Source organism: Narcine bancroftii, chromosome 3 (genome assembly GCF_036971445.1).
Source record: "Narcine bancroftii isolate sNarBan1 chromosome 3, sNarBan1.hap1, whole genome shotgun sequence".
In the NCBI taxonomy this organism is placed as follows: domain Eukaryota; kingdom Metazoa; phylum Chordata; class Chondrichthyes; order Torpediniformes; family Narcinidae; genus Narcine; species Narcine bancroftii.
Genome location: NC_091471.1, coordinates 104,953,588 through 104,976,726, shown reverse-complemented (window position 1 = coordinate 104,976,726; position 23,139 = coordinate 104,953,588). Strand labels below are relative to the sequence as shown.

The 23,139-nt window shown below is 42.0% G+C and overlaps 1 protein-coding gene across 1 annotated transcript in view; it reads right to left on the bottom strand.

Moving 5' to 3' along the window:
• The window catches only part of corin (corin, serine peptidase), a 196,190-nt gene that overhangs the window by 22,509 nt on the left and 150,542 nt on the right, over positions 1 to 23,139 (bottom strand). The window contains exons 13-15 of the mRNA XM_069924726.1: positions 19,477 to 19,590; positions 13,782 to 13,892; positions 3,753 to 3,882 (exon numbers count right to left, since the gene is read on the bottom strand). Of these exons, the coding sequence (XP_069780827.1) occupies positions 3,753 to 3,882; positions 13,782 to 13,892; positions 19,477 to 19,590 (355 nt within the window). The remainder of the gene's footprint in view (positions 1 to 3,752; positions 3,883 to 13,781; positions 13,893 to 19,476; positions 19,591 to 23,139) is intronic.

The window sequence follows — 23,139 nt, the reverse complement described above, 5'->3', positions numbered from 1 at the left end:
TGTGTCAAAGGGCCTACTCCATGTTTAACTCTAATGTCAGCTACAGGAGGTAAAAATACGCCTCATTTTGCATGATCATTAGAATTTCTCTGACCCTTTATATCCACCAATAGGAACTATTTATGCTGCCTCCAATAAGTGACAAGAGTTACCAGGAACATTTCTCAATTTAATTCTGAATTAAACAAAACGACCAAAGGAAATGACCTCCTTTATATTTCCCAATCAAAATGCTTTATTTGGTACCGATGGAGGATGCCAACTTTTCCAAGCTGGCAGATTTGCTCAATAGTTCAAACCAGCAAGAGTAACAGTTCAGACACTATTTATTGATAACTCTCGTGACCAATGATACAGCTACAATCTTGCAATAACAGGCATAGCCGGCATGGTAACAGAAGGAGTCCTACTTTTTCCAGGATGAAACAATCTCGAGTGAAAGGACACAATTGCTACAAATGGCACAGAAATGCCAGAAAACTGGCCCTTGGGGAGGGGTAAGGATTTATTAGGGAAAGATTGTTTTCAAACTACTCTCCTTATCAAGTACGCATGGAGATTCTTTCTTGGCTTTCGAGGTGTGAGAGATCAAAATTATCAATGGCAGTAAATAATGAAAGCATCTGAAAGCAGCTGCTAAATATAAAACATCATTCAGCAAATGTAGGTTTGGGGTTATTTCAGCTGTCTTAGTGAAGCTCTTATTTGGTGGGGTAGATGCAACTAGCACAAGGCCTTTAAATAGTTTGGAACAGAGTACTGGTCCTTTAACCCATGATCTTGTATCAACCGATCAAAGCCTACTCAATCTTCCCTACCTCACACCCATAACCCTCTATCTTCTCTTGCATCTATGTGCCTGTCAATGAGTCTTTTAAATGTCCCTATTGCACCAGCCTCCACCACCACCCCTGGCAAGGCATTCCAGGCACGCACTACTCTGTGTACATAAAAGTTATCCCTGATGTTTTCCCTAAGATTTCCTCTTTTTACCTTATACAGATGACCTCTGATATTTGCTACTGTCACCCCAGGAAAAAAGGTATTGTCTATCTACCCTATCTATGCCTCTCATAATTTTGTAGACTTCTATCAAGTCACCTCTTATTCTCCTTCACTCCTAAGAGAAAAGTCCCAGCTCTGATAACCTTGCCTCATAAGACATGTTCTCCAATCCAAGCAACATCCTGGTAAATCTTCTCTGCACCCTCTCCAAAGCTTGCACATCCTTCCTGTAATGAGGCATCCAGATCTGAACACAATACTCTTAAGTTTGACCTAACCGGAGTTTTATACAGCCACAACATTACCTCATGACTCTTGAACTCAATCCCCTGACTAAGGCCAGGAAACCATTAGCTTGTGTGACAAGCTTAAGAGATCTATGGATTCGGTACCCGAGGTCCCTCTGTTTCTCCACACTGTAAAGAATCCTGCTATTAATGATGTACTCTGCCTTCAAGTTCGATTTTCCAAAATGCATCACATCATATTTATCTGGATTGAACTCCATCTGCCACTTTTCTACCCAACTCTGCATCTTGTCTGTGTCCTGTAGAAACCTATGACAACCTTATATGCTACCCACAACACCTTCAAACTTTGTATCATCTGCAAATTTACTGACCCATCCCTCTACTTCTTCGTTCAGATCAATTATAAAAATCACAAAGAGCAAGGGTGTCATAACAGATCCCTGTGGAACTCCACTAGTCATTGACCTCCTCAGAATACATTCCATCAACTACTACCTCTGCTTTCTGGAATTTCTTCTCTGTGGCTGATAAAACGGGTTTGAAACTGGGCTTGTTGGCAGTGTAGCAAAGTTTGACTAAACTACAATTGACAAAGTATGTGATCACGGTGAGTGTCTTACTGGTCTAGAAACCCTCACTTATGGCTGAGGAGATTCCAGATGGAGATCATGGCATTTCTGCAAAGAGTTTTAGTAGGAGAAGTGTTCCCTGTCCATCCCAGGTATCCCAGTGCATTCTTCCAGTCAAGAGGTGAGAGCATTTTCATTGGTAAAGCAAGTTTTTGTTGCTTGGCTGGCTCTTTATTTCTCCTAAAATGAGTGGTCAATTTGTGCACCGCTTTGATTCACAAGAGACTGCGGATTCTGTAATCTGGACTCCACCCCTCCCCCACCTGGCTCCATCTGCCTATCCTTCTCTTCCTTGGTTCCACCCATTACCTGTTTGCCCCTGCCTCACCTCTCCCTCTCACCTCTTTGTATTGGCCATCTCCCTTCCTCACTCTCAATCCTGATGCAGGGTCTTGACCCAAACGGTCAACTATCCCTCTGCCTCCACAGATCTAGTAAGCTTTTTTTCTTACACAGCAGTTTAGGATCAATCACCAGTGCTTCATCTTTACTGAAACAATTTTTAACTAGGGCAAAATTTGTATAAAGTTGACAAAAATAAACATTGTTATGTTTTCTCATTCGCAGCAGATTGCTGTAGTTTGACAGTATATTTTGGTGAACAGTCCCTAACCTTCCTAGTTCCCATGGCTTGCTTTTATCAACCCAGAGGCTTTCCATCATCTGCAGTCAGAAGTGTGACAGACTGCTCTCAACATGCCTGGATGAATGCCCAGCCAACTTCACTCAAGGGATCCACACCATCCCAGACAAATCAGGCCTCTGATTGGCTTCATATACAGCAGCCTGAACACATTCTGTTGTTTACCACTCACAAAAGGTTACTTGCCAAAGTTTCTTTGCGAGTTTTGTTCAACAACCATGAGTTCTACTGCCCAGCAGGACAAGGACAGCAAGAATCAGTAAGAATTTTATCTGTAAGTTCCTTGGCAAATTACACACCATGACAAAATCAGGAATGTATCAAAATCCCATAAGTCCCTGTCATACTGTAATGTGAGAGCTGCTTAATCATATTGTCCTCAATGTCTTCACCTCCAAATTTTGAAGGGCAATTAGTAATAGCAATGAAATGCTCACTCAACCATCTTCACCCCACTTCCATGTGGCACCCCCAAGAGGCACTCTTCTCAGTAATACGTCTGATTACCGGTGCTTTGAGACAGAAAGCCCAACAGTGTAGCCACTTAGAGAAAAATGTCTGTGGAACCATAACTCAAAAATCTTTACTCCTTTCAAAGTAGAGTTGACATGTCAGATGCACACACACAATTGTAACAGATCAGCTCAGATTCTTGAAAACTGCTACAAAGTTGCATTGCCTACATTTATGTTTGTGTTAAAATACTCACAGGATGTCTATAAATCTTGGGTGTCTGCCCATTACTCCTTCAGAATATTTTCACTGTTTGCAAATCCATCATAAATTGCAAGATAATCAGTTTACAGCCAGTCAATGCCCTTGGGAGATGCTGTGGCAGCACATGACATGGAAAGTCAAACTTAAAGGCAGGGCTTAGTTTGTAGTTTCAAGCTTATTATTCTCTCTCCTCTGCTTCCTGGCGTCATTTCACTTCCAACAGAATTGTTTGCATTTTAGTGTTCCAAAAATGGTACAGGAATTTCAAACTCATTGAGAAAAACAACAACGAAAGAGCAAAAACATCTAACCCCACTTCCTTTGAGTGAGCAAATTTTCTCCCAGAGATTAAACCTTGATCAATTAAATTTAAAGAAATATTTTAAAAAGTGTACTCATTACAAGAATCAACAGGTCTTGACTAAGTAGGCCAATGCACGACAGACATACTACATGCGTAGTGCCTCTTAGTCAAGAAGCCATGATACTATAAGCTACTGACCTTACCCTAAACCAATCTGCTGGCAAGCCAGCTGGCTGAGCTCTTCTTGCCAATCATCAGCACAGACGTGATAGACAGATGTCGACCTGTGCACAACTAGCTGAGAAAAGGAGTCTGCACCATTCAACAGCGATACTGTAAACAAACAACAGAAAATCATTTAGATCAGTATAGAAGGAGGCCATTTGGCCCAAAATGTCTATGTTGATGCTCTAAACGATGCAGGTAAATAGCCTCATTCCTCTGCTTTTTCCCCCACAACTGTTTCACCTTCTGAAATTTACCATTTATTTCGACATATATCGACTCCCCTTTTTCAGCCTCATTTTAAAGGTTTTATCATAAATTGGGTGTATAGGTCTACCCCCAAAAATCACAATGCCTGAGATGTTGGTCGTGTGTCGGCATACAAGTCGACCCCCAAAAATCGTAATGATTGATCTGTTGGGTGTTGGCTGGAGGTGATTGTTATCATGGAGGCTCCATCAAAAGGACGAAAGTCTAAAGTGAGTTTTAAAGTAAAAGTGATAGAAATGGCCAAGAAAACCAACAACTGCACTGCTGCAAGAAAATCTGATGGAGAGAAGAAGTTGGTAAGAGATTGAAGGAAGAAAGAAGATACTTTAAGAAAAATGCACAAAAAGCCAATGTTCGATGAGAAGAGGAATCACTTGTTGGCCTGAGTTGGAAATTCATGTTGCAGAATAGGTACGTGAACAGAGGCAAGATTGCTACTTAGTCATGCAAAATTAAATAAGAACATTTGCACTGCAGGGGGCCAAGTCACACCAAGACCTCAGTGATGATCTTGAGGCTACAGTAGGCTGGTGAAATAGTTTCATGAACAGGAAAAATCGGGTATTATTACAAAACACAAAAACTGCACAGAAACTACCAAAAGATTTTGATCATAAAGTTGAAAGTTTTCACCAGTTTATTATATGTAACTGGCAGAAACACCAGTTTACGTTGGCAAATATCGGAAACATGGACGAGACCTCCATGAATTTTGACATAATAGGCAATAGAACAGTGGAATGTAAAGGAGTGAAAACTGTGCAAACCAGAAGTACAGGCCACAAAAGGAACAGGTGTTATCATATACGGACAATGGTAAGACCCATGGTGAACTCAAGCATAAAGTTAAATCTAAAATAAAATTAGAGAATAGGCAATAGGTGTTGGAGGAGGCCAATTGGCCCTTTGAGCCAGCACTGCCATTTATCGGATCATGGCTGATCTTTCCCATAACCTTTAACTCCCCTGTCCACAAGAGCCTTATCCAACTCTCTCTTAAATCTATCCAATGAATCTGCCCCCATTACCCTCTGTGGCAATGCATTCCACAGACCCACAACTCTCTGGGTAAAAAAAATTCTCCTCATTTCTGCATTAAATGGCCTTCCCTGTATTCTTAAACTATGCCTTCTAGTCCTCGTCTCTCCCATCATTGGGAATATATGCTCTGATTTCATCTTGTCAAACCCTTTGATAATCCTAAATACCTCAATCATGTCTCCCCTCTTCCTTCTAAACTCCACTGCATATAGTCCAAGTCTTTCTAACCTATCCGCATATAACAATCCTGCCATCCCGAGAACTAACCTTGTAAACCTGCGCTGCACTCCCTCTATAGCAAGTATGTCCTTTCTTAAATACGGGGACCAGAACTGGACGCCATTACTTCAGGTGAGGTCTCACCAGGGCCCTGTACAACTGCAGGAGGGTTTCTCTACTCCTATACTCCAATCCCCTCTTTATGAAAGCCAACATACCATTCGCCTTCTTCACCGCTTGCTGAACCTGCATGCTAGTTTTCAATGACTGGTGAACAAGTACGCCCAGATCCCTTTGCATTACCCCACTCCCCAGCTTAACACCATTTAAATAATACTCTGCTCTTTTATTTCTGCCTCCAAAATGGACAACCTCGCATTTACTCACATTAAACTCCATCTGCCATCTTTCTTTCCGCCCACTCCCCTAACCTGTCCAAGTTCCCCTGCAATTTCCTGACATCCTCCTCGCTCTTTACACTACTACCCAGTTTAATGTCATCTGCAAATTTGCATATGTAGTTATTAATCCCCTAATCCAAATCATTTACATAAATGATAAACTACTGAGGGCCCAACACTGACCCTTGTGGGACCCCACTCATTACATTCTGCCATCCAGAAAATGTCCCGTTTATCCCAACCCTTTGTTTCCTATTTCTCAACCAATTATCTATCCATGACACCACCCTACTCCCGATACCATGCTCCTTGATTTTGCAAACTAGCCTCCTATCGAAGGCTTTCTGAAAGTCCAAGTACACCACATCCACTGCCTCTCCCAAGTCCACCCTCCTTGTTACATCCTCAAAAAATTCCAGGAGATTGGTCAAGTAAGATTTTCCTTTAAGGAACCCATGCTGACCAGCACCGATACTATTATTCCTTCCTAAGTGTTCTGCTATTTCTCCTTTAATGATGGATTTCAATATCTTCCCCACCACCGATATCAGGCTGACTGGACTATAATTTCCCGTATTCTCTCTCCCCTTCTTAAAAAGTGGTACTACATCAGCCACTCTCCAGTCTGCAGGCACTTCCCCGGAATCTAAAGAACTTTGGAAAATGTCAACCTCTCTAAGCACCCTGGGATGCAGCCCATCAGGCTCAGGGGACCTGTAAGGCCTCAGTTCTAACAATTTGCTCACAACCACCTGCTTCTGGATCTGAATATCCATCAGATTCTCTGTTTAACTTCGGTAATTTCACCAAGTCTCTAGATACTGGTTGACTCCTACCCCTATTCTGATCATAACCTATATCCTCCTTGGTGAAAATAGATGCAAAGTAATTGTTAAATTTCTCAGCCATTTCCAAGTCCCCATTGATAATTTCACCTTTCTCCATTTTCAAGGGCCCAGTTTTGGCCCTAACCAATTTCTTCCTTTTAACATATCTGAAGAAGCTTTTGCTATCCCATTTTATATTACTTGCCAATTTACCCTCATATTTCATTTTCCCCTCCTAAATTACTTTCTTAATTTCTCATTTTGGTTTTTAAAGGCCTTCAATCCTCTAACCTCCCACTCTGCTTTGCCAGCTTATATTTATTTCTTTTAGACCTAATACTGCACTTGATCTCCTTTGTCAACCACAGCTGCCATTTGCTCCTCGTAGAGCCTTTCCTCCTCTTTGGGATGAATCTATTCTGAATCCTGTGAAAAATGTCTAGAAATACCTGCCATTTTTGTTTAGTTGTCCTCCCAGCTAGAGTGTCCTTCCATTTTATTGTGGTTAGCTCCTCCCTCATAGCTGTATGGTCACCCTTATTTACCTGTAGCACTAATGTTTCTGACTTCCTTCTCTTCTCCCTTTCCATTTGCAGATTAAAAGTAAAAGTATTATGGTCACTATTACCTAATGGCTCCCCTACCTCAAGGTCCCTTATTAACTCCACGTCGTTGCACAGTATCAAGTCCAGAATCGACCTCCCTGCTAGGTTCTGTCACAAGCTGCTCCAAGAATGTATCTCAGAGACATTCAATAAACTCATTTTCTAGCTTTCCCACACCTACTTGATTTTCTCAGTCCACTTGCAAGTTGAAGTTACCCATAACTACTGTATCACTACCACTCTGACATGCCATTTTTAATTCTTTATTTATACTGATTCCCACATCAGAGCCACTGTTCGGAGGTTTGTATATAACTCCCATTATGGTTCTTTTGCCTTTGCAATTTCTCAACTCTATCCAAACAGACTCTACTCCACCTGATTCAATGTCTTTCCTTTCCATCGTCTGAATTTCATTCTTCACCAACAGAGCCACTCCACCTCCTCTAACTAACTATCTGTCTTTTCGATAGGACATATATCCTGGAACATTAATTTCCCAATTCTGTCCCTCCTGCAGCCATGTCTCCGTTATTCCAATAACAAAATTTCCAGCAGATATTTTTTTACATTTTCATGATAAAGGCTGGATGGATGAAAATGGGTTAAATTATGGATAGAAAATGTGTGGACAGGGAGTTTACTCAAGGAATGGAGTTTGCTGGTCAGTGATATATTTCATAGCCACTTAACTGAGAACACTAAAAGTAGATTAGCACAAAATAACACTTAAATGGTGGTTATCCCAGGTGGTTTGATGCCTCTATTGCAACTTTTCAATGTCTGCTTGAACAAGCCATTCAAAGACCACGTACTCGAGGAATGAAATACGTGGATGTCGAGTACAGAAAAGTTGTTTACAAAACACAGGGCAATGTGTGCTGCATCACTTGATGTGCTGTGTGATTTCATGCTCAAAGCATGAGACAAAGTGAAATTAGAGACTAATAAAATGTAAGGGACTGGATGGAGGTAACAGAGACAGGGAGAGTTGTTGGCGACTGGAGGTGGGGGGGGGGTGGATTACAGAGACAGGGAGGGAATGTTGATGGCACGGAGGGGTGTTGTGGGACACTGACAACGAAGCTGAAGCTGCCTCATCAGATATAGACTGGGACCTATATGATGAATGTTTAAACAGTGAGTGTATGGATTTGCTTGCTGCCATCTTGTTTCAGACAATTATAGTGATTTTGAAGGGTTCCAAATGTGTTTTGCTTCAATAAAAATATGCAATGAAAATTTGTTGTAGTTGGGTTTTTTTTTTGTTTTTCAAGGGTCGACCTATCCACCGAATTGGTTTTCAAGGGTTGACTTATACACCAAAGCGACGTCCAGTGTTTTTTTGAGCTGAACTTAAAGTCTCTAAAGTATATTGGCGTATAAGTCAACCCCACTTTTTGAGAGATTTCTGAGGGTTTCAAGGCTTGAAAATATACAGTATATACAGTACTCAAATTAGATTTAACCACACTTTCAGCAAGTCCAGATCATAAACCCACCAGCTATTTTTTTTTTAAATGACTTTTCATCCATTTTTTCCAAATTTCTGAACTGGCACTTCTGATCACTGAATCATGTGCCAGAGTCTATCCTTATCTAAATCTTTCACAATTTTGAATATCTCTGTTAAATCACTATGGTAAACCACTGTGTATATATATTTATCTGTTTGGGCACACACCCATTGGCCGATTGTACCTGTGGCTCGTCCCACAGGCTCCTGAATAAAGATGTCTGTTCCATAGTCCCTTCCCCAGCCGAGCACAGCGAGCTAATAAAAGCCTATCAGTTTGTTCAACTTCAGTCCTTTGGAGTCATTGATGGGGAATCAATCTTATTACCTTTAGTTTTATAATGGAGCAGATTCTGAAGCCAGAGAAGCTGGAAATCGACCCTCAATCACCTGAGGCATCTACCAACTTTGAACTCCACCTCCGCTGTTTCGGGGCATTTCTGCAGACATCTTTAGCCACTGTGCAGTCAGAGATCGACAAATTACAGGTACTGCTCTCCCAAGTTGGCACTCTGGTGTACTCAATGATCAAGAGGCCATGGAAATTCTAAAGGGTCTGTACCTATGAAAGATTAATGAAGTCTACGTCAGGCATTTCCTGGTGACCCGAAAGCAGTGACCTGTGGAGTTGAACGCCAAGTTCCTTCAGGTCCTGTGAACCCTCAGAAGGGCCTGTGAATGTAAGGCCATGACAGCTGTTGAGTACAGGGAGGAGCTGATCAAGGATGTCTATGGTGCATGCATCAGGTCAAACTACATTTGCCAAAGATTATTGGAGCAAGAGGAGCTCAGTCTGCAGAAAGCAGTTGAGCTGACAGTTGCACTCTCCAGAATATGGAGGCCAACTCAACCAACAATGCAGTCGCCTTGTGGTTGTCCCATGTGCCACCATCTTGGGACATGCTGCCACCCCTCACCCCTTAACAATACCACCATGGTAGCAGTACCACAAGAATGCCTTCTATCACTACTGCTAGGCCAGTCAGCTACCCAACCATGGCTGCTATACTCTGGGAGCACCTGAAGTGCTATTTCTGTGGGATGGGCAAGCACCTAAGGAAAAGTTGCCCAGCAAAAGACATGGTCTGCTTCAGTTGCAGGAAGAAGGGACACTATGCTTAGGTGTGTTGATCTAAACCCCTTCCCAGCAGCACCACGTGTGGATCGTGGGGGCTGCCATCCTGGATGCTGCCCTCGCTGGGAACTAGCAGTGCCATGTGCGATTTGTGGGGACTGCCATCTTGGGCGCCATCTTCAGGATTCAGCAGTGCCATGGAGGCACTGCCCTCTTGGATACTGCCATGGGGGCCGCCATCTTGGACACCACCATCTTCCAAATCAGCACGCGATCTCTCTGCCAAAGCAACAAGCAATGTTCTGACATTGGCCTCCATCACACTTGACCAGAACAGCCCACATCAACTCGCCAGGTCATTGATGGACATTCAGGTAAATGGCCACATGATGAGTTGCCTAGTCGACAGTGAGAGCACGAAGAACTTCATTCATTCCCGACACAGTGCAGCACTACTCCCTTGTGGTATGGCCAGTTAACCAAAAGGTCTCCTTGGCCTCAAAGACACATATGGCAAATGTCCGGGGCTATTGCATAGTGAATCTGACCATGCGGGGTACAGACTATAACGACTTTAAACCTTTGGTGATATTGCGCTGCCATACAAGTGGGACTTGATTTTCAGTGTCACCTGAAAAGCGTGACAATGGAGTTCGATGGCCCCCATCCACCCCTCACTGTCTGTAACTAGCAGTTCTCAAATCGCCAACTACACTCTATCTATCCTTCAGCACACCACCCCCCACCCCCCCTCCCAGCAACCAAGTCATTCATCGCTCTTGATCTGTGGACTCTCCACACTCAAAATCATCTTACCGCCATTGTTCACCAATCCCACTTCCAAATGTAAATCCATCGTCACCAAAAGTAGACAATACAGTGCCGGAGACAGGTCCTTTATTTGGGCGGAAGTGCAACAGTTACTTAATGAGGGGAATCATTGAGCCCAGCATGGCCCTTGGAGAGTACATGGTGATAGTAGGGAATGGGGAGAAGAACAGAATGGTCATCGACTACAGTCAGACTATTAATAGGTACACACAACTAGATGCGTATCCCTTCCCTCATATATCTGAACCAAATCACACAGATTCGGGTCTTTTCTACCATTGACCTGCAATCCACATATCATCAGCTCCCTATCTGCCCAGAGGTCCACCAATATACTGGGTTCAAGGCAGAAGGGCGCCTCTACCACTTGCTATGGTCCTCTTCGGCATCACCAATGGAAACTCAATCTCCCAGCAGAAGATGGACCGCATGGTGGATCAGTACGAGCTGCAGGCCATGTTCCCATATCTTAACAATGCCACCATCTGCAGCCGTGACCTGCAGGACCATGACACCAACCTTCAAAAATTCCTCCAAACTGCCAAGCTCCTCAATCTCACGTACAATAAGGCCAAATGTGTTTTTTCACACAACCTGCCTTGCCATCCTTGGCTGTGAAATTGAGAACAGAGTCATTGGTTCAGACCCTGACTGCTTGCGCCTGCTCCTGGAACTTCCCCTCCCCCACAACCTTAAGGTCCTGAAAAGGTGCCTAGGCTTTTTCATTTACTATGCTCAGTGGATCCTTAACTATGCAGGTAAGGCCCACCCCCTTGTCAAATCCACCTCTTTCCTTCTGACGCAAGAGGATGCAGCCTTCAACTGCATCAAGGCAAATATTGCCAAAACCAAAATGCATGCCGTGGATGAATCCACCCCATTCCAGGTGGAAAGCGATGCATCAGACTTTGCTCTGGCTGCTACCCTTAACCAGGTGGGGAGACCCATTGTTTTCTTTTTCTGAACCCTCCAGGGCCCAAAAAATCGACACTCCTCTGTTGAGAAGGAGGTCCAACCCATCGTTGAGGCAGTGTGGAACTGGAGACACTACCTGGCCGGTTAGTGATTCACCCTGCTACTGACCAATGGCTGTTACGTTCTTGTTCAATAATCAACCACGGGGTAAAATCAAGAACAACAAGTTATTGAGGTGGAGAATTGAACTGTCCACTTACAATTACAATATTCTGTGCTGGCCCAGGAAACTCAAAGAGCCTTCAGATGCCCTATCTCATGGGTCCTGTGTCAACACATAGATTGACCGCTTACAAGCCCTTCACAATAATTTCTGCAACCCCGGGTTCTTCCACTTTGTCAAAGCCCACAACCTGCCATACTCCATTGAAGAGATCAGGTCAATGACCAAAAGTATTGCCACGAAGCAAGATCACCAGCTGCAACCCCTGGGGGTACAGGTGAGTGGAAAGGGAGAACGCCACTGTCTGGAAGGCTGTCCACCTAGCCCTATGGTCTAGTTGCCTTGCAGTCTCCTGCTGGCAAGAGGTCCTCCCAGAGGCACTCTGGGAAATACCAGATCTCTCCTATATACTGCCACAAATACCACACCACGTGAATGTATATTATCCTTCCCCAGGAAATCTGCGACTGGGACCATGCTGCCGGCATAGCTGATGTCCCCAGAGCTAGTCCTACTCTTGACACATGAGGAGCCATAAATCTGACACTCTGGTCAAAATGGTCCACCTCCTCTACTCCAACCCCCAATATGCCTAAGTTGTATACCTTGATGGGCACGAGGATGCTGTCTCAGTTAGGGATTTGGCACCCTCAGGGGCCCTGGAGACCTTCACTGATCACTCCACACCCCACTCAGACCTACCCACCTATGATGCATCAGGGCCATGACACATTACCTCACCCCTATCAGAGGACATCACTGCATATCCAAGCCCACAAGCCCCAGACTGCCCAGGACCCCACCACTGCACCACAACCGCAGCAGGTATTACAATGGTCACAGTGAAAAACCAGACCACTAGATGGACTTAATTTGTAACTGTATCATCACCACTTCACCCCGCTGGACTCTTTAAAAAAAAACAAGGGGTGAATGTGGTAAACCACTGTATGTATATTTAACTGTCTGGGCACAGCCATTGGCCAACTGTACCTGTGGCTCTTCCCAGGTGACTCCTAAATAAAGGTGACAGTTCTACAGCCCTCTTCCCAGTGCAGGACATTCGAGCAGCATGGACATGCCTTTGTTCAGAGCTAATAAAAGCCTATCAGTTTGTTCATCTTCAGTCTTTTGGAGTCATTGATGGTGCATCAATCACTCCTATGAAAAGAATATATTCAAACAGAGTACTGTCCTTTATATTTGATATAAACATAGAATTTCTTGGTTATTTTTCCAATTACAACATTAGAAGATTTTTTTTCCTCTTTCTCTTGGGATTTTTGACTAGAGTAGTATTACAGCCAACGACTCAATAACATCAGCAGGCCCATTGTACTCAGCACAAGATCCTGGACATATGTCAATAACAGAAGCTGAATCTTTCTCATAGCACTCTGTTCGCTGGCACTAACAGCACCATCTTGGTTGAATTCAAACAACAGAATCTATTGTATATGGACAAATTTTGCCTAAAGATGAAAAAAATTCTAGATGAGCCTGCAGGATGGAGGCTTTCTAATTTAGCTTAAAAGAGGCTTATCTTGACATAATGCTTCACCAAGTCTGGCTTAAAGTGTATTTGAAGACAAAGTATTTTAAAGTATTGAAAATCAATTTTGGCATTTTCATTTTCAAACTCAGCTCTTTTAAAACAAGTCAATGGCAATTAATCACTAAACAAATTTATAAATATTAACAACATATTCTTTGAGAATAATGAAAATCTATTAATTTGCAAACATAGCAATAAGTCTGCTTTACAAACAAGTTGCTTCCAATGTGTGCATATAACAGCATTTTGAAAGCAGCAAGAGATATTTTTTGACCAGAGGAATTAAAAGCACGAAATTGTCCTACTGGTCAAGTGAGGAACTGAGAACGTTCTTTTTCTTCTCAAGTTAAAAAAGTTTCAGTGGTGCTTCAGATTAACAAATATTGCACCATTAGTTAAGAAATTGAACACTTTGGAGTCCAGTTCAATGCAACGATTATTTGGTCCTTAGAACACTAAGAAAGGAACAGGCAACTTTTGAGTTAAGGTTACAGGGCCAGTCAATCAGAGGTTCCAGTACAAAACTCACCACAGTTCCATTCATCTGAGCCATCAGGGCAGTCCATCCTCCCATCACACCAAAGATGGCGGGACACACAGGCATGGTTAGTGCAGACCACCTCTTTATCTGCACAGGATGCTGAGAAAAGCAAAAGGCAAGGAATTGTAAGTATGACAAGATGTTGAATGTTTGGTCTAGTTTTACAACTCTGAAAAACACATTTCTAAAAGAAAATCATCGAGACAAATGTTTCATTCAAAAATTATGACTAAATTTTCAGAGAGAAGAAAAAAAGCAAGTAATAAATTATGATCTAGGCAAACTAATTATGCTGAAATCGTATAACCTTAACTCAAACTCCAGGTCACAATGTTACCAGTGATGGTGGCTACATAGGTTGTAATCTTCAAAATCCTTAGATTCTGAAGAATTGGAAAAAGGCTGCAGTATATAAACATTATGGAGAAACTCAGCATGTCGTGCAGTATCAATAGGACCCGAGTCCTGTTGATTTTCAGTCCTCCTGAGAAGGGCTTGGGCCCTCTTTAGCCAGAGTGTCATGGATTTGTGGAATTCGTTGCCACATACAGCTGTGGAGGCTTGATCATTGGGGGAATTTAAGGAGGAGATTGGCAGATATCTAATTAATCAGGTATCAAGGGATATGGGAAAAAGCCAGAATTTGGAACTAGATATGAGGGTGGAGTTTCAGAGGAGACTTGATGGGGCAAATGGGCTAAATGGCCTACTTCTGTTCGTTTATCTTGGGAAACATCAATTACCTTTTAATTTCTAAGGATACTGCAAAAAGAATTCACTGATGTGCCCACAGACAGAAGATGGAAAGATAAAAGTATTTTGACAGAGCTGAAGGTGATTGAAACATAAATTAATAAGGATTGGCATGAAACAGGAAATAGAGACGAGGGGTCATTTTCAAAAGGGCAACGTGGAACCACAGACATTAGTGCTGGGCCTGCAGCTGTTTACCATATGAATGATTTAGAGGAAGGAAGAGAAAGTATGCACTGTGACCATATCTGCAGATGGAAGACAAAACAGTTTACGGAAAGATATTAAAAGGTTAAGTGGGCAGAAGTCATCAAATGGATAACAATGTGTGAAGCTGTTTATTCTGAAAGAATTATCAAACAGATTATTATTTAAATAGAGAGAGTGAAGAAAGCAGTAACACCAAAGTACTTGGTGGGGGTAAGGGGAGCTTGTAGCCCATAAAGGTACAGCTGGTGAAGACTAATCAGTGTCAACACCAGAACAAGTCTTAGTGGTTACTGCGGGGGTGGGGGAGGGCACAAACTGATGCTTGAAAACTCACTCAGTGGTGGGAGGGTCCCAGAAAGCCAGCACTGTTAAATGTTAAATACCGAGTCCCAGGGTCTGTAGGGTGTGGACGGCCATGTTTCTTCTTGCGCACATGGGCTAGTGCCAGCTGGCGCATGAGCAATTAATTGGGGTACCGGAGCCATTAGCGTCAATTCCGTCAGAGGGAGGGGCAAGTGACCCTAGTAGCCCTAGTACTCCAATCAATTGCTCATGCACCAGCTTCCACTAGCCCATGTGCACAAGAAGAAACATGGCTGCACATGGCCTACGAACCCCAAGACACCGCATTTAACGTTAAGTGACCGCTTTCTGCCCCTACAGCTCCAAAATAGGACAAATTAACATCCAGTTCAAGGTGGCGCCAGATGGAGGATAGATTACTCAAACACTGGACTGTCCAGCCTAAAACCGGACATCTGGCCATCCTAACAGGGATGGAGGGTCACAATATCTCATTTGGGGGGGAAATGCCCTCGAATGCCCCCCTTGGTGCTGACACGGAGGCTAATTCGAGACCAAATATAATGCCTGAATGAGTTAACATCTGGAGATATGAGAACAATTTTGATCCTTAATTTATGAAATGAAACCATCACTAAAAGCACATTACAAGTATGTTCACTTGGGTGATCCTGGGTGTGGAAGAATTTTCTTATGATAAAAGATTGGAGAGATCAGGCTTTATTCATTGGTAATTGGAAGAATGAAAGACTTTCATATGGAAACAAATAGGATTCGGAGAGCAGACAAAGAATTGCTGGAAGAACTCAACATGTCAGGCAGCAATGTTTGGGTAGAAATAGCCAATCAACTTTGAGTCAGAATAGTAAGGCTTTGGCTCAACAGGCTTTGGTGAGAGCAGATAAGAGGCAAGGATTATAGTGTGGGTGAATGTGTGTACAATACTTATTAAATCAATGGATCAGGGAATATGACTGTAGGGTTAGTGCTCTATGTCGACTGTCAGGGTGGGTCCCTGGAAGACTCCTAGCCTCCCCAATGCCCACATCTGCACCATATGAACCAAGATGCAGCTTCGAAAAGACCATGTTAAGGAACTGGAGCTGCAGTTTGATGACCTGCGGCTCATTAGGGAGAGTGAGCAAGTAATAGATTGAATCCCAAGGGAGTATGTATAAAGCACCTCTGTGGCCATAGTCCTCAGCAACTGGTTTATTATTCTAAATAGTATTGGGGAAGATGACCTGACAGAGGAAAACCATAGGGACTGGGTCTCTGGCACTAAGTACGGCTCTGTAGCAGAGAGGTAAAGAAGCATGCAATAGTGATAGGAGATTTTATTGCGAGGACAACAGACAAGAGATACTGTGAGCCCAATAAAGATGGTGTGTTGCTTCCCTGGTGCCAGGGTACACTATGTCTTCAGTCAGGTCCAGAGCATTGTGAGGGGGAGGGTGAATTACCAGAAGTCTTGGTATATGTTGGTACCAACGACATAGGTAAGATAAGAGAGCAGGTCCTGAAGAGGGTGTACAGGGAATTAGGGAGGAAGCTGAAAAGCAGGACTTCAAGGGAGGTAATCTCAGGATTACTGCCTGTCCCATGTGCTACTGAGGGCAAGAATACAAAGATCAGGGGCATAACAAAAGGATCAAAAATTGTGAATAGGAAAATGAGACAACTGTAGCTGATGAGGGAAGTTAAAGCCAAAGTAAAAGCAAAAGAGAGGGCAGACAAGGAATCAAAAATTAGTGGGAAGATGGAGGGCTGGGAAACTTTTAAAAACTTGGAGGAGACAACTGATTTGGAAGCAAAAGATGAATTATGAAAGGAGGTTAGCAAGTAAAATCAAAGAGGATACTAAAAACTTTTTTAAAAATATATAGAGTGAAAGAGTGACCAAAGTAGACATAGGACCGATTGAAATGATGCTGGAGACATTGTAATGGGAGACAAGGAGATGGCAGAGGAACTGAATTAACAGTTTGGATCAATCTTCACTGGAAGACATTAGTAGCATACCAGACTCTCATGGCTCTCTTGGGAGTGAAGTGAGTGCAGTCAAGATCACGAGAGAGAAGGTACTTGGGAAGTTAAAGTTCAAGGTAGATAAATCTCTGAACTGGATGGAATGGTTAAGGAGGTAGTTTAGAGATTGTGGAGGCATTGGTAACGATCTTCCATGAATTTATGGTTCTGGTGAACTGGAGGATCACGAATGTCACTCCGCTGTTTAAGGGAAAGAGCCAGAAGAAAGAAAATAGTAGCCCTATTACCCTGATGTCAGTGGTGCTAAGCTGTTGGAGTCAGTTGTCAAGGATAAGATTATGGAATACCAGGTGGTGCATGAAAAGATGGGCCCAAGTCAGGAGGGTTTCCTTAAAGGAAAATCATGTCTGACAAACCTATTGCAATTTTTTTTTTTGAAAAGTTCACAAGCAGGATAGACAGGGGAGAGTCCAGAGAATTACAGGAAGAATACTCGCATTGCTAGAGCATTGGCTGATCAGCAGGAAATAGGGAATAAAGGGATCCTATTCTGATTGGCTACTGGTTCCCAGTGGTGTTCCGCAGTGGTCAGTGTTGGGGCCACTTCTTTTTATTGCAAATAAATTATTCTGATGATGGAATAGATGGCTTTGAAGCTAAATTTGCAGATGACACCAAAATAGGTGGGAGGGCGGGAGGTGCTGAGGATACTGAAAGGCTGCAGAGAGACTCAGATAGATGATGAGATTGGGCAAAGAGGTGGAAGATGAATTACAATGTTAGAAAGTGTTTGGTCATGAACTTTGGTAGAAAAAATAGATGGGCAGACTATTATTTAGAGAAGGAGAAAAGTAAAAATTCTGATGTGCAAAGGGAATTGGGGCTGTCAGAGAGGATAGCCTAAAGTTGACCTCCAGGTTCAATTGGTGGTGAAGGCGGCAAATGTATTGTTGGCATTCATTTCCAGAGGAATAGCATACAAGAGCAGGGATGTAATGTTGAGACTCTATAAAATGCTGGTGAGACCTCAATTGGAGAACTGTGTACTGATTTGTGTGCCTTATTTGAGAAAAGACTTGCTGGTATTGGAGAGTGTTCAGGGAAGATTTACTAGAATGATACTGGGAACAAAAGAGTTCGTGTATGAGGAAAGATTGCCAACTCTTGGACTGTGCTTATCGGAGTACAGAGGATGAGAGGGGACCTTATGGAGGCATTTCAAATGCTGAAAGGCCTGGACAGAATAGATGTGGCAAGGATGTTTCCTATGGTAGGGGAGTCTAGGACAAGAGGGAACAACTTCAGGATAAAAGGGTGTCAATTTAAAGCAGAGATGTGGAAAAGTTTCTTTAGTTAGTTTGGTCATGAGTCTGTGGAACTTGTTGCCACAGGCGGCTGTGGAAGCAATGTCATTAGGTGTATTTAAGGCATAGTTTGACAGGTATTTAATTAATCAGGGCATCAAGGGTTATGGGGAGAAACCAGGGAGTGGCCTGAGTGGAAGGATGGGTCGGCTCATGGCTAAAATGATGAAGCAGACTCGATGGGCCAATGAGTCAAAACCCTTTATTAAATGGACTCGAAACGTTGACTGACTATTCTACCTATGGATGCTGTCTGACTTGCTGAGTTCCTCCAGCAATCCTTTGCCCACTCAAGATTTGAGCATCTGCAGCTTTTGTGAAAATCCTGCGAGGATGTCACCCCTCATGGAAAAGTCTCAGATCAACAGCCTCAGAATGCAGGATACTCATTTAAGAATGTGATGAGAAAGAACGTCTTTACACAAAGAGTTGCAAAATTGAAATTCCTTACCCCAGATAGCTGTGGAAACTGAGTCCATAGATATATTCAAAGGTAAGATTTTAAATCAGTAAGGGTTTCAAAGTTTGTGGGGAGAGGGTAGAAAAGTGGGCTTGAGGCATTGTAAATCAATCATGATCTTATTGAATGACAGAGCAAACTCAAGGGGCCAAATAGTCCACTCCCATTCCTCTTACAATTTTAGTCCTGTCGGTAAAATTTTTCATATTAAAGACCATTTTGAAATCTTTCAGGTTATAAAATAGGAAAGCAGATGAAGGTCCATTTACCCCTGAGAGTCCACTTTCACTTTCTGTATGTCATTACTGCTCTCTGAACACACAATTCTCTTTAAACAGTCCAGTGATTCAGTCAAGAAAAGTAGCCTGCATTCATAAAAAGGAGCCTTTGGCCCCCGTTTTGTACACACAGCCACTGGTGGTTATGAAGATCCATGCAAGAGACTAGGTACAAGGGTAAGATAATATTTACAAGTCAATGTAGTTGACTTGCAACAGAGAGGGGAAAAAAAACCAATGCGTATGACCTCCAGACATTTTAAAGAAGACATGCTTTAAAGCAAAGCAAATCAATAGAAAAATACTTAGAGACAGTGATGAATTACAGCAATTCTTTTCATCTGCTTTGTCAGCACAGTCCAGGAAACCATCACAGATCATTGTATGTTTGATGCAGGTCTTGTCAGAGGGGCATTCCCAGAGGTATCTCTCACTACAACCTGAGAACAAAGGAAAAATCAAGCAGCCCATCAAGGAATAAGTAGATTAATTTTCCATCAAGACTGATATTCAAAGTAAAGAGTTAACACATGAAAGCTGCTTATTTATATGATTTCCAAGGTATAATATTAACATATCAGCGAGAAATCATTTTCTTATCTTTTTAGAATGTGTGTCAAAACTTGTTCTCTGTGGCTGAAGTATTCTGAGATCAATCTTACTGCCATGGCCTCAGAGCTAAGTGGAGTTATCAGATGGCTGCAAGCCTATTAGATCATAGGTTTTCTACAAAGGAGATATCTGTGACAGCTCAAGGTCAGTGTAACTGGCACCCAGTCTGTCCAGGAGCCAGACTAGTTACATTTCTCCAAATGTCCTGCAATATTCCCCCTCTCCTCCTCAAGTCGCAAAATAACAGAGATAGTTATTCAGCACTCAAATTCTTCAGCATTTCAAAATGTTACCTGGTACTATGAAACTGCAAATCTAAATCTTCATAGAGGCTGCAATGGTATTAGTTAAAAGCCAGTTCTATCCTTAGAGCTAAGGACAAAAAAAAACTAGAAACACTTGATATAGTCAGGCAGCATCCCTGGAGAGACAAGCAGAGTAAAAGTTTCAGATCAATGACCTTGCACTTGATATCTCTCCAGGGGCAGCTCAGTGACACAGCTTGTCAAACTATTGCCTCACAGTCCAGCAACTTGGATTCGATCCGGACCTCCAGTGCTGTCTAAATTGCACATTCTCCCTGTCACCACATGGGTTTCCTCAAGGGACTAGTTTCGTTCCAACACCCAAAAGTCATGCATGTTTTACGGGATAATTGGCTACTGTAAATTGCCTTCTTGTGTGAAAATGAATGCCAGACCTTCAAGGGGTTGAAGGGAATGTAGGCAAAATTTTAAAATAAGTGCAAGATCAGTGCAAAAGTGTGCTTGAGTGTCTGTGTAATATCATTGGGCTCTATCACCAAATTGCTCATAAGCAAAGGGCTTTTCTGCTTTTATTTTAGGATTCACAGCATCTGCATAATTTGCTGCTACTGTTTCCATGCATTAAATTCGATGTTTCCAATCATTAAAAATTAGTAGCTTGACAGATCGCACCTTGTGATAGATATTGCAGAATCTGCCACAAGACTCACAATATCGATCACTCTTGGGCATGGAAAACTACTTTTATTCAATGCAGTTTCATGCAGGCAACTATTTTTAAAAAAGATAAAAGTTTTTCAAAGAATTTGCATTTACCAGCCAAATGTTCGATTGTAAAGTCATGGCTGTTTGCTAGAGAACTGAAGCCAAGAAGTTTATTAATTCACAAAAATATTTCTCTGACTCCATTTCATAACCATAATGGGTAAATTCTGTTATAAAAACAAGGTTAAGGATCCTTCTATTGTCACCTAATAATACATAAAAATATAATATACAGTACATGATAAACCAACTTTTGTTTGCCATACTCCAACACAATATTAGTAAGAGAAGCAAAAGAGACTTTTCAGAGACACCGATTGTCCCCGGATTTGCCTTCATCACTTCTACAGTCTCCGCAGCTGCACAGATTCCTGTTCAAACCATCAGCAATCTGAGCTCCAGATCTAAACTTCCAAGATAATCAGAAAGCCTTCAGTGCCCAAGGCCCTTCAGGAACCCTTCTTGTCCTTAGCATCCTATTGAATCCTGGTTCTGATACCTGGTACCCATGATCTGTAGGCATCAGGACTGGGCAGTAGGGCACTGTTGAGCAATGCTGTGTCTCCATTCACTGCTCTCCTGGGTCCAAACCAGCACTGCCACTGCCATGAGAATTGCCTAATACTAAGAGAATTTACCTATACATTTAATTGACTTCAGAAGCTCAAGTCAAGAGAGCATATTTCTCAAACAAAAAAATCTCATAATAATTATACTTCTAGCTGCACAAAATCTAACTAACAAAATGAGTGGAACTAGGTCATCGGTGAACTTGCAGGGATTTGAAGAAAGAGAGGTACAATGCAACATTCATGACCAAAAGGTATAACATGAGTGAAAGTGCTTGTAAATTTCTGGCTGTCAGAACTTTAAAAAAAATACTGAGGAAGATAACTAGTTGTCAGATCTCCATTTTTTTTTAAATACATTGCCACACATTTTTTTCTATTATACTGTGGAATGTATTTTTCATTTCCACCAGAGAAATCAACAGCTTCCCAACCCTACCTGGTTGTGTGCAGGTGAGATTCTCAAGCAATTTTCTGATTTGGACCTAGTTTAGATGCAGCATTAAGTGGGATCTGGTTTATTGGTTTGGGTTAGGGGACACTCCTGCAACTCCGATATTTACTGATGGAGAAACAAAATCAGGTGAATTTGACAATCTGTGACATAACGTGTCACTGTTCACTCGAGAAAGAATGTCTCCACCAAGTCGTTTGAATATAATATAACTTAATATAATATATGGAACAAGTCAGAACAAAAGATGGCACACTCATAAATGTACAACTCCTTTACACTATGTTGGTGAAACAATAAATCTAGCTTGGCAGTCATGCCATTCATCAATTCCATCTTAAAATTGAATAAAACTCAATTTGATTTTTTAAAAATGTCTTCTTCTTCTTTCTTTGGCTTGGCTTCACGGACGAAGATTTATGGAGGGGTAATGTCCACGTCAGCTGCAGGCTTGTTTGTGGCTGACAAGTCCGATGCGGGACAGGCAGACAATGGAGACACAAATGGAGAGTTCACATTCCAGGTCAGTAACTTTACATCAAAATATTATTTTGATTTCAAATTTCCAGCATCGGAGATATGTTGTTTTTGTCTCATTGGAATTAAGCATTGCTTACAATCTCATCAGTACACTGGAAAACAGACTGATAGATTATTGGTGGGAGGATTTGCTCTTTAATGGTCATGGTTATTAATTCCCAGCATTTACAAAGCCCTGAACAGTGATCTGTACCTCAGCACTTTCTGTATTTTTGCCATAAATAGATTGACAAATGACAATTTCTACATTAAGACAGCTTTATTACAACTTTTCTCTTCGGAGTACAGTTTACCCTTGGGTCGCCAAGTCATAACATTACAGGAATAGAACTTGTAACAAAAATTATTTGTCCCAAATTGCAAAGGATTTTAAAAAATGGACTCCTTTTTGTATCCATGAGTTTTTAGATATGAAAGCTCATTGTGGGAAATGAGACCATGGTCAAAGCCACTTGAAATAACTCATTTGCACAGTCCTTCATCACATATCCTATATCTCAACTTGGTAACAAATTTACCTTGATCTGCCAGAATAAGATATCTACAGTTTAGGGTCTTTCCACCACTGGATACGATGGAACTGCACCCTGTGTAACAGCCTCTCAAACACAAGGTGAGTTTATTGTCAATGGAAGAAAGACATCGAGTGCCATTGACTTGTTTTAAAAGATGTACTGATTGTATTATTTAAATCTATTTTTAAAAATAAAGCATACATTTGAAATGAAATCTGTATCTGCCATAGCTGCTTTACATAATTAATCAGATTAATTTAATCAAGTG